Source organism: Temnothorax longispinosus, chromosome 5, assembly GCF_030848805.1.
Source record: "Temnothorax longispinosus isolate EJ_2023e chromosome 5, Tlon_JGU_v1, whole genome shotgun sequence".
Taxonomy (NCBI): Eukaryota; Metazoa; Arthropoda; class Insecta; order Hymenoptera; family Formicidae; genus Temnothorax; species Temnothorax longispinosus.
Window position 1 is genome coordinate 19920270 of NC_092362.1, and position 8910 is coordinate 19929179.

General features: G+C 37.2%; 1 protein-coding gene across 2 annotated transcripts; it reads left to right on the forward strand.

Moving 5' to 3' along the window:
* The first annotated feature begins 2146 nt into the window (after window positions 1–2146).
* Window positions 2147–7701, forward strand: Dpn (bHLH protein deadpan). 2 transcript variants are annotated; one of them, XM_071778660.1, is made up of 4 exons: window positions 2147–2415; window positions 2483–2616; window positions 2801–2893; window positions 5666–7701. In XM_071778660.1, the coding sequence occupies exons 2-4, from the start codon at window positions 2524–2526 to the stop codon at window positions 6869–6871; spliced, it is 1392 nt and encodes a 463-aa protein (XP_071634761.1). In that variant the 5' UTR covers window positions 2147–2415; window positions 2483–2523; the 3' UTR covers window positions 6872–7701. The 2 variants fall into 2 exon arrangements, with proteins under 2 accessions (XP_071634761.1, XP_071634759.1); XM_071778658.1 differs by having other exon boundaries at window positions 2147–2616.
* The last annotated feature ends 1209 nt before the right edge of the window (window positions 7702–8910 follow it).

Here is an 8910-nt window from a genome sequence, read left to right on the forward strand (position 1 = left end):
CTGATACATCCATGACGTATAAATTAATAATATTCCAATATTATTTTCATATCAAATTAGTATGGATATATTTTAATTCATGATGAGTAAAGTATTGTGTTTTGAAATTCTTTATATTTTCAAATCGCAGCTGCTTGTCAATCGATCGTTATCAGATTAACACAACACTTATATCAAACACGAAAGGGTTTATTTGTCGTAAACATTGAAAATCCTTTGTTAAATATCTGGACACCGATACTTAAAGTGCATGAACGTCAAAAAAAATTTCGACTATAGATCGGTTGCATTTATCTCGTCATCTCATCACGTTTCGCACAAGGATCTGATTTTTAAACGTTTAATAACTCAGTCATAGCTAAAGAGCTCTCATTGCTCACAATCAGCATCCTGAATGTGAAACGCACAGCTGCTTCTGTAAATGGGCTAATTTATCGTAGCTAAATCTCCCGCGCGTTTATTCACGATATATCGCGAACCACTAACAGAACCACACATGATTTTTTCGCGTGTAATATTTGCCTGTAGCGTGTATGGCTATTTCGTTCGTTCTGAAATATGTATATTATCTTCTATAACGATAGCAATAAACGTCTTCTACATAAAAAAAAAAAAAAAAAATGGTACGCATAAAATTAACTTGCGTATAATTTTGATAATAAGGGTGTAGATTGCAAACTGAATTAAGTGTGATATAACTGTTACTGTCGATGTAGTAGTGTAGTAAAATAGCTGCTAAATCTTACTTTGTCTATTTTGTCTTTACGGCAATAAATGTGTCTGCACCCTACATGAAATATATTCTAAAAGGTTGACGTAACATGTAGTTGAGATACAATGGCGAAATAAATCAATAATTTAGGAGGGCCTTCAGAGACTCGAAATGCCGGAAGAAATCGTGCTGAAGGCACCAACCAAAAATTTTTTGGTATAACCATTTTAAACCATAAAGATTTATTGCTATAGTCATTGTCTTGTTGAATAAACTGTAACTGATTTTAACAACAAAGCGAATATTGTCTTACGTTTACGCTTGTTCAATTAAATTATATTTTTACTATGTGTCTGTCTGCATGTCGTTTCAAAAATGCATTCCCATATCGCTTCTTGCATTTTTATATCTTCATCAGCGTTTTCACTTTTCTAGTCAGTGTACCACTAAAAATCGTAACAAAAATTTCATCTCGTAACCCGAAAGTAACTTCGTTATTTTTAATTCGTAATTTTATGGAGTGATATATGCGAATTAAGTTTCTTCCTCTAAAATGTGTGCAAAAAAAGAGAAAAATAGAGCCGTATTGCACGTTTTATTATACATCCACATTTTACAAATAGCGAGCACGTCAGAACATGTCATTGCGTTAACAGCGACAGCTTTGTACAGATAAATAACAGCACATTTTAAAACAATTCCCACGTGAGAGGCCCTGCATTCGCTCTCGTATGCACCCGTGTAAACCGTGCATCGGATCGCGTTGCGCACGCCAGCCACACTTATGACGCGCGCATACGCACGCACATACACATGTCGGCACGCAATGTTTGCCCTTCTCTGTCAGATGATCCTCTATTGCACGCCTTTGTGCTTTACCGCTGCTACAGTCGATGCGCGCTAACAATCTGTCCTTTTTCGATTGATATCGCGTCGTCCGCGTCGTGACAAAAATTGATCGAACCGCTCGTAACATTTTACCATTAGAAAATTTTATATGTCATTATTACAATGTGAATAAGGAAACATTCATAGCGCATCTCTTATGAACAATAAATAATGAAGACGGAAAATAAGATAATTATGTATATTTTTAATTTTTTTTAGTTTATAAAAGGTTATAGAACATTTTTGTAAGAGGCTAAAGTACTTATAAAGGATATATATAATTATACCAATTGAAAATAAATTAAATATATCGCCCGCCTGGTTGCAAATTGCCCAAACCACTTCCGATATTATCTTCACAGGATGTAGCCCAAATTAAATAAGCGACTACGTTGCACGAGGTATATCCTGCAGACGGCGTGAATTCCCACACATCAACAGGTCTCAGGAGGGCCGAGGACCTCCCCACCTTTAGGGTACCCAATATCCCACTCCGGAACGCACTTTTCCCCACTCTATACGGGTGGTACATCGGCATGCGGTCTTCGAAATCGAAAACAGTTACCCTCAATGCCCCAAGCGGGACGTCCATCGGAAGGATGGACTTCCCTACACATTACTTCAGAACTTCGGAGTTACACGTTAACACAAGACCGACGATTTGACCGGACGAAAGTTGTTGTTTTTTTTTCAAACTCAACGGTCTCTATTTTAGTGAAAATAATTCTCGCACTCGCATGCTTGAGAAACGCTTGGCTGTTAAACAAAGTTTCAGTGTCCTTTAGTACGAACGTTCAACTTTGACTTATCACATTGTGAGTGTACGCAGCCTATCAATCGGAGTAATTCTCCAGGATTAATTTAATAATTAACTGCAATAAGTGCATCCACACGGAAGTTACGATGGTCAAGAACTCTGCTTAATGGTGGATTACTGTAACTACAAAATGTTGGGCAGCGAGGAGGAACTCGAGCCTCAAACACATTCGGGAATGACGAAAGCCGAACTGAGGAGGGTAATTACAGTTTTTATAATCAGATGAAATCATTCTATCATTGCACAGAAAATCTTCATACTAAAAATTAATATAATTGATATATCTATTCTATTTAAAATGGAGAGAACTAATATGGTACGACGATTTAAAGAATTATTTACTATTGTGAATAAGTGAATAAATCTTAATTCGATTATTTCAGAGCAACAAACCGATTATGGAAAAACGTCGACGCGCACGAATTAATCAGTATCTCGATGAGCTGAAGAATTTCATACTCGTTAGTGAAAAAGACGTAAGTCTAAATATTTAATTTCTTTTTAAATTTCGACATAAAGATCATTACTTTTTGTGTCTTTTACACGCGCTTAAATTATTCGACCGAACAGTAAGATTCACGATAAACAACGACATCAGCAAAACGGTCAAATGATAGCACGAGATTGCATGCCAGTCAGTGCACGCATAATTTTTGTTTGCCCTCGTGAGATCCACATGGTGCCGTGTTAAAACATGTCGTAGAAAAACGTGACTTCTGCGCTGTTTATCTAGAGACGTGATCCGCTTTATGAGAGATAACAAAAAAAATGTGCTACTTCTGATCGCGCTCTGAAGGACACTTAAGAAACACAGCATTTTTGCACGTTATTTACAGTTATTGTTTTGAGTATTATTATCGTAAATACTTTCCTCGAATTTGTGGCCACATGCTCAAATTAATTCCAATCTTATCCAAGGTAGAAAAATTTAATTTTTTATTATTAAATATTGTCGTATTATAAATTGTATAAAATGTTCAATATGACATTTTTTTCAAGCCAAAAATGTAATTATATTTCTGTCAATTTAATATTCAAAAAAAGTATAATTTTTGTTACGGTAATATAAAACTCCGAAATGTATACGACTGACTGATCATTATGTCGGTGGCGGAAGTTGTCATAACGGATGTATATTGAATGTATTTGATCAGGTTGTCCACTGTGTGGACCCCTTTTTCCCTCGGCATCCTCTGCGACAGGATCCGTTTTAGACTGGAGGATTGGACGAAAGGAAGTGGGGGGTAGGTTTTGTTTTAGTATAGTATTTTAGATGTCTCCGCGTGGGAAACAGATGGAACAGGATCCTCATACATCCGTGTAATCTCTGTTCTACAGATTTTACAATGGCATTCGAGTCGGTCAAAAGAAAAAGGCAAAGAAACCTCTAAAGAAACCTCCTATTACTGCGCCTATTTCTTAAATACTGTTGAGTCAGTCGGTAGCGATTTGAAATGTAGCATAATGTTTGATATCCGATTTTTAAATAGGTTTAAAAATGTTGCAATTAAAGCATAAAGCGAAAGAGAAGAAGATTATAAAGTAAATAAATTTCGGAACTATGAAGTAAATGAACGAATTGATTGTCGATTGGTTAAGATCTTACTTTTCCTACGGATCAAAGATCCTTTGCCGCGTAATACAATCCGTTGAGGTTGATTTCTCAAACAGGGATGTATAACGAGACAAGACGCTCTCACCATTCTTTCTCTCCACTCTCGTCCAGATGACTTCCGCTACCTGCTCGCTCCAGTGTGTCCGTCCCGTTCGTCCGAAACGCCCCCCGCGTGTTCGTGGGAACCTCGAAATAATTATTACGAAGAAAAAGAATCTCATCTCAGGTTGCAGCCTCTTTTGTTGACCGTATCATCTTTAAGGATCCAGCTCCGCGACGACGGTGCGGATCAGCGAAAAAAAAGGGGGAGATGCGCAACGCCTCTGCTTTCTTTTTTTTTGTCAGGCCTTTAACAGGTGCCAGTTCTTCGCTCTTGAGTTTGGGGTGTCAAATTCACTCGCGGGAAAATCGATATCGGCGATGTTTCTCTCATCCCACGCAATATTATCCCTGTTACATTTTTGCAAGTAATTTATTTTCGTGTTACACGGCTGGTTTTACGCGTTTGGTTTTATTGCATTCTTTAAAGTCAAAGTGTTATTCTGCCAAGTCACAAGACGATTCTATGTACAAATGATCCTCTGCCGACTCCCACGCTCATTCTTTAGGTGATCGCAAATTTACCATAAAAATGCGAACATCAGGATGATCCGACAGGATAAGGTTCAAAGAATTGAGAGGATACAATGGACCCTTGAAAAAGAGGGCCGTGCTACTATTGAGGTATTGGTGGTTAAAGGGCTGATGGGAATTTATACGGCATAAGCTCGATTCGGGGAAGGTCACGTTCATCAGGATATCTGAAAAACCGCTCTGTGATGTTTTCGAGAGTTGAATCGTTTCCCACGATTGAATTAATCGCTTATAAGTACCAAGTTATTTAAAGTAACTCTATTCAGCAATACTTATACTAGTGATTTAATTTATAAATTAAATTAATAAATTAATATATATATATAATATACATATATACAATTTTCTTTCGCTTATCGATAAATTATCGATAGATTATTTCGTAATAGTATGTTGGCGAGAGGTAAACATCCCCGAGCAATTCACGCGTGACTTGGATAAAACGAGTTAATGATCTATTGCACATGCAGTTTAAGAAAAAAATCTAGGAGAATGCGAGAGCTAAAGCGTTCTTAAACGCCCTTAGGCTGACTACGAAATAGGATACATTAGCTACCGTAGTTGCTAGTCTGTTATTACGGTAGCAGTTTACATCAAGTCAATTATATGGGCGTGTCGCGTCATCGTACATTTCTTCAATAGAGGATCGATGTCCGGTGGAAGATCCTTCTGACAAGAAGCCAATTCCCCGGGCGAATCATAGTTACTGTGCTTCGAATAAGAAGAAATCCCATTTTGTCGGCCCTTTTACCGTGTATCTGGTGCTTTACCTTTACCGCCAGCTAACTTCTGTGGATAACGCAGAGTTCTTTCAATACCGATGCACGTTATGCTTTCTAACTTCTCGACTGGAAGGTCATTTAGGTCATTTCAAGGTCATTTCTTTCTTATCTAATCGTGCTCGATGGATAATATGCAATTCTCTTTTATACATTTTATGAATCATTATGAATTTTTATCCGTTATTCATATATACTTTTACCATTTTTGCTTTTTACAGCCAACTAGGCATTCAAAACTCGAGAAGGCCGATATCCTCGAAATGACGGTGAAGCATATACAAACGATGCAGCGGCAGCAATTGAGTACGGCCGTCGCCAACGATCCGGTGGTGCTAACGAAATTCCGTTCCGGATTTTCTGAATGTGCTACCGAAGTATCGCGATACATCACCCGCCTCGAGAACGTCGACCCCGCCATCAAGCAACGATTGGTATCACACTTGAACAACTGCGTGAGCCATCTCCAGCAAATGGCGCCATTCTACAGCCAGTACGTGCCCTACATGCCGGAACGCCTCTACCCGGAGGTAAAGGTCGGTTTCCAGAGCGATTTCCAGAATGGGGATGAGAATAACAACGGTAGCGCGAGAATACAGATACCGAACGGAGTTCAATTGATTCCGAGTCGACTGCCGACGGGCGAATTGGCATTCTTGGTGCCGCAATCCGCCGGCATCTCCGCGAATTTTCCCTTCTTCCCACCAGCTACGGAGTCATCTACAAGAATCGGTCAATCGTCGGCTTTTACCGCGGTTCACCGGCCGCACACTCCGCTGCTAAGCCCCTCGACCTCTACGTCGAGTTACGGCGATGAGAGTCATCATTCGGAACATCCACAGGCGACGACGCCTAACCATCATCAGCCGCAACATCGATTCAAATTACCCGAGCAGAGCCCTGCGTCCTCAAAGAGCTTCTCGTCCTCGCCAGAAACCCAGAAACCGCAAATTAGCTCGACTAGCGACCGAAAGTCACCCACAGCGGCATTCTTGGAATCTAAGGCCGTGGACGATAATGTCGCACCTAAAAAAGACGTCGCGGAAAGTTTGGACAATGCCAATCATACGAATGGCACTGCGACGCACGGTTTGCGACAACCGCTTTCCGTGATTACAGACAAGACTTACAATCGCGCCTCGAATGGCTTGCTACTCAAGAGAGACGGTCTCAGGAAACGTCATTCCGACGGGCTTTTGGCGATCTCAGATAAGAGACCGAGATATCAAGAACCCACTAGTTCGACCTCCTCGATGAATAATACCGACGTGCTTAAGAGCACAAATGAGCAATCTCCCGCAATTTCTGTCCAAGATTTGCCAGGAAGTCAGAATTGCCAGACTCCGCGAAACTGCAATTCAAATTCCGATAAATTCCCAACGAGCCCAGCAGGTTCTTTTAATGGCGATATGTGGAGACCTTGGTGATCATTATTAGCTAAATGTAAAAAAGAAAAAAAATTAAAAAGATTAAAAAGATAAATTAAAAAGGCTAAAAATTACAAAATTGAATAAATATTTTGTCAATATTTAGTATAAAAAAGCAAATTAGATTCTTTTCGATTTTTAATTGTAAACTTTTAAATCAAAATTGATTGGCGAGAGTGTGCCATGAAAATATTACTTTACATATCTTGTCATTTGCTAATGGTTTGCATAAATCACGAATAATCAGGAAAGCAGAATTTTTGCATGATGTATATTGTGTATTTCTCTTGTTAGACATCGTATTTAAAATTCTAGTAACTAGAATAGTTTAAAGAATAGTTTCAACACTGAGAGAAAAATCCAGGTTGTTCGAAAATTAACAAACGAAAATTAACAATCCGACACTTTCTTAAAAAGCCGATCAATTATCAATGATATCCAACTATTTTGATTGGACATTATTCTAATCTTGATCGGCTTTTCATAATTCCGATTAAAAATATCGGATTATCCATTTGTTAATTTTTGAACGACCTGGATTTTTCTCTCAGTGAAGTTAAACAAGCTCATTATCGATAATAAGACGGTTTCGTCCCAAAGCGTGAAATTGATTATATATTTTCTAAGCAAGATTGTTAACCCTCCGAGAACACACCTATTTTTTCATTCACGGAGAACACTCTGGGTCAATCTGACCCTACACACACTTTGATCGTCTACCATTTTAAATTGACGAGTGCGATCAGCTTGAAAAAATTTCCAGATGTACTTGGAACATTGTTAAATCAATTGATATAAATAAAAAGTGCCGTTAGAATTATTTACATATTTAAAAAAATTAAAAAAAAAATAATTAAAAAAAAAATTTTAAAAATTTTTTAAATATGTAAATAATTCCAACGGCACTTTTTATTTATATCAATTGATTTAACAATGTTCCAAGTACATCTGGAAATTTTTTCAAGCTGATCGCACTCGTCAATTTAAAATGGTGGACGATCAAAGTGTGTGTAGGGTCAGATTGACCCATGAGTGTTCTTTTGAAAAAAACGTAATTTACAAAAAAAATTTATTTTTAATATTTCTAGCCAAAAATTTTTCTGGTAAAAAAAAAGAAAAAAAAAGAAAAAAAAAGTCAAATTGACCCTTTGTGTTCTCGGAGGGTTAATGTACTTGATGCATCGTTATGCTGCATCTTTGCCATTTCATAAAGACTCGTAAGCTTTAAATAGATTAAACAATATTTCGTTAAGTCTGTCGTAACGCGTAATATGTGAATAGCTCTGTAAATATTTCCTCATTCTTATTTAAATAATTAAGGTTTAATCATAAATTATAATTTTACGTTAATTAATGTTATGTGAGTGATGATTATGTTTCAGTGATTTACGATTTTTAATGATGGTCAGTATTGTTAATTAACACGTTCACTGCCATATGACGTACTTCGCAAAAAAATAAATTAAAAGCTACATGCATAATTTAAAATTATGCATGTAGCTTTTAATTTTTTATAAATTTTTGTTATTAAGTCAGTTCTCTATCCATGATATGCAAAATTTTCTAATATTTTTTATAATTTTCTATTGTTAATTACATTTTATTCGTATATTAACGCGACGTATTTGAAAATCATAGCGGCGGCTATTATTCATGGCATTCAACGTGTTAAATGGTGTTTGTGATAAAAAAATGTAACGTTGAAATACAATCTTTGAGAAAGATACGATGTTTATTACTTATTTTTGATTATTCTAGTATAAACGATACATTCATCGACAAAATAAATAAATTTACAGAATGCAAACCAATCTCATTGTAAGTGTTACAATTCTATCTCGCAAAAAAAGCTGCTCCTACATATTCTACCAATATTCCACGATCTACCATATTCCACGATCTCGTAAAAGCACGGAAATTTTCCTCGTTGAGAGAGCCATCGGAGGCGCTTTACCCTTTTAAGGAGCGTTAAACGCGCTCCGATTCATAAACTGGAACTTATTCTTTCCTTTTTTGCCGATAAAGGAGCAAAAAGCTGT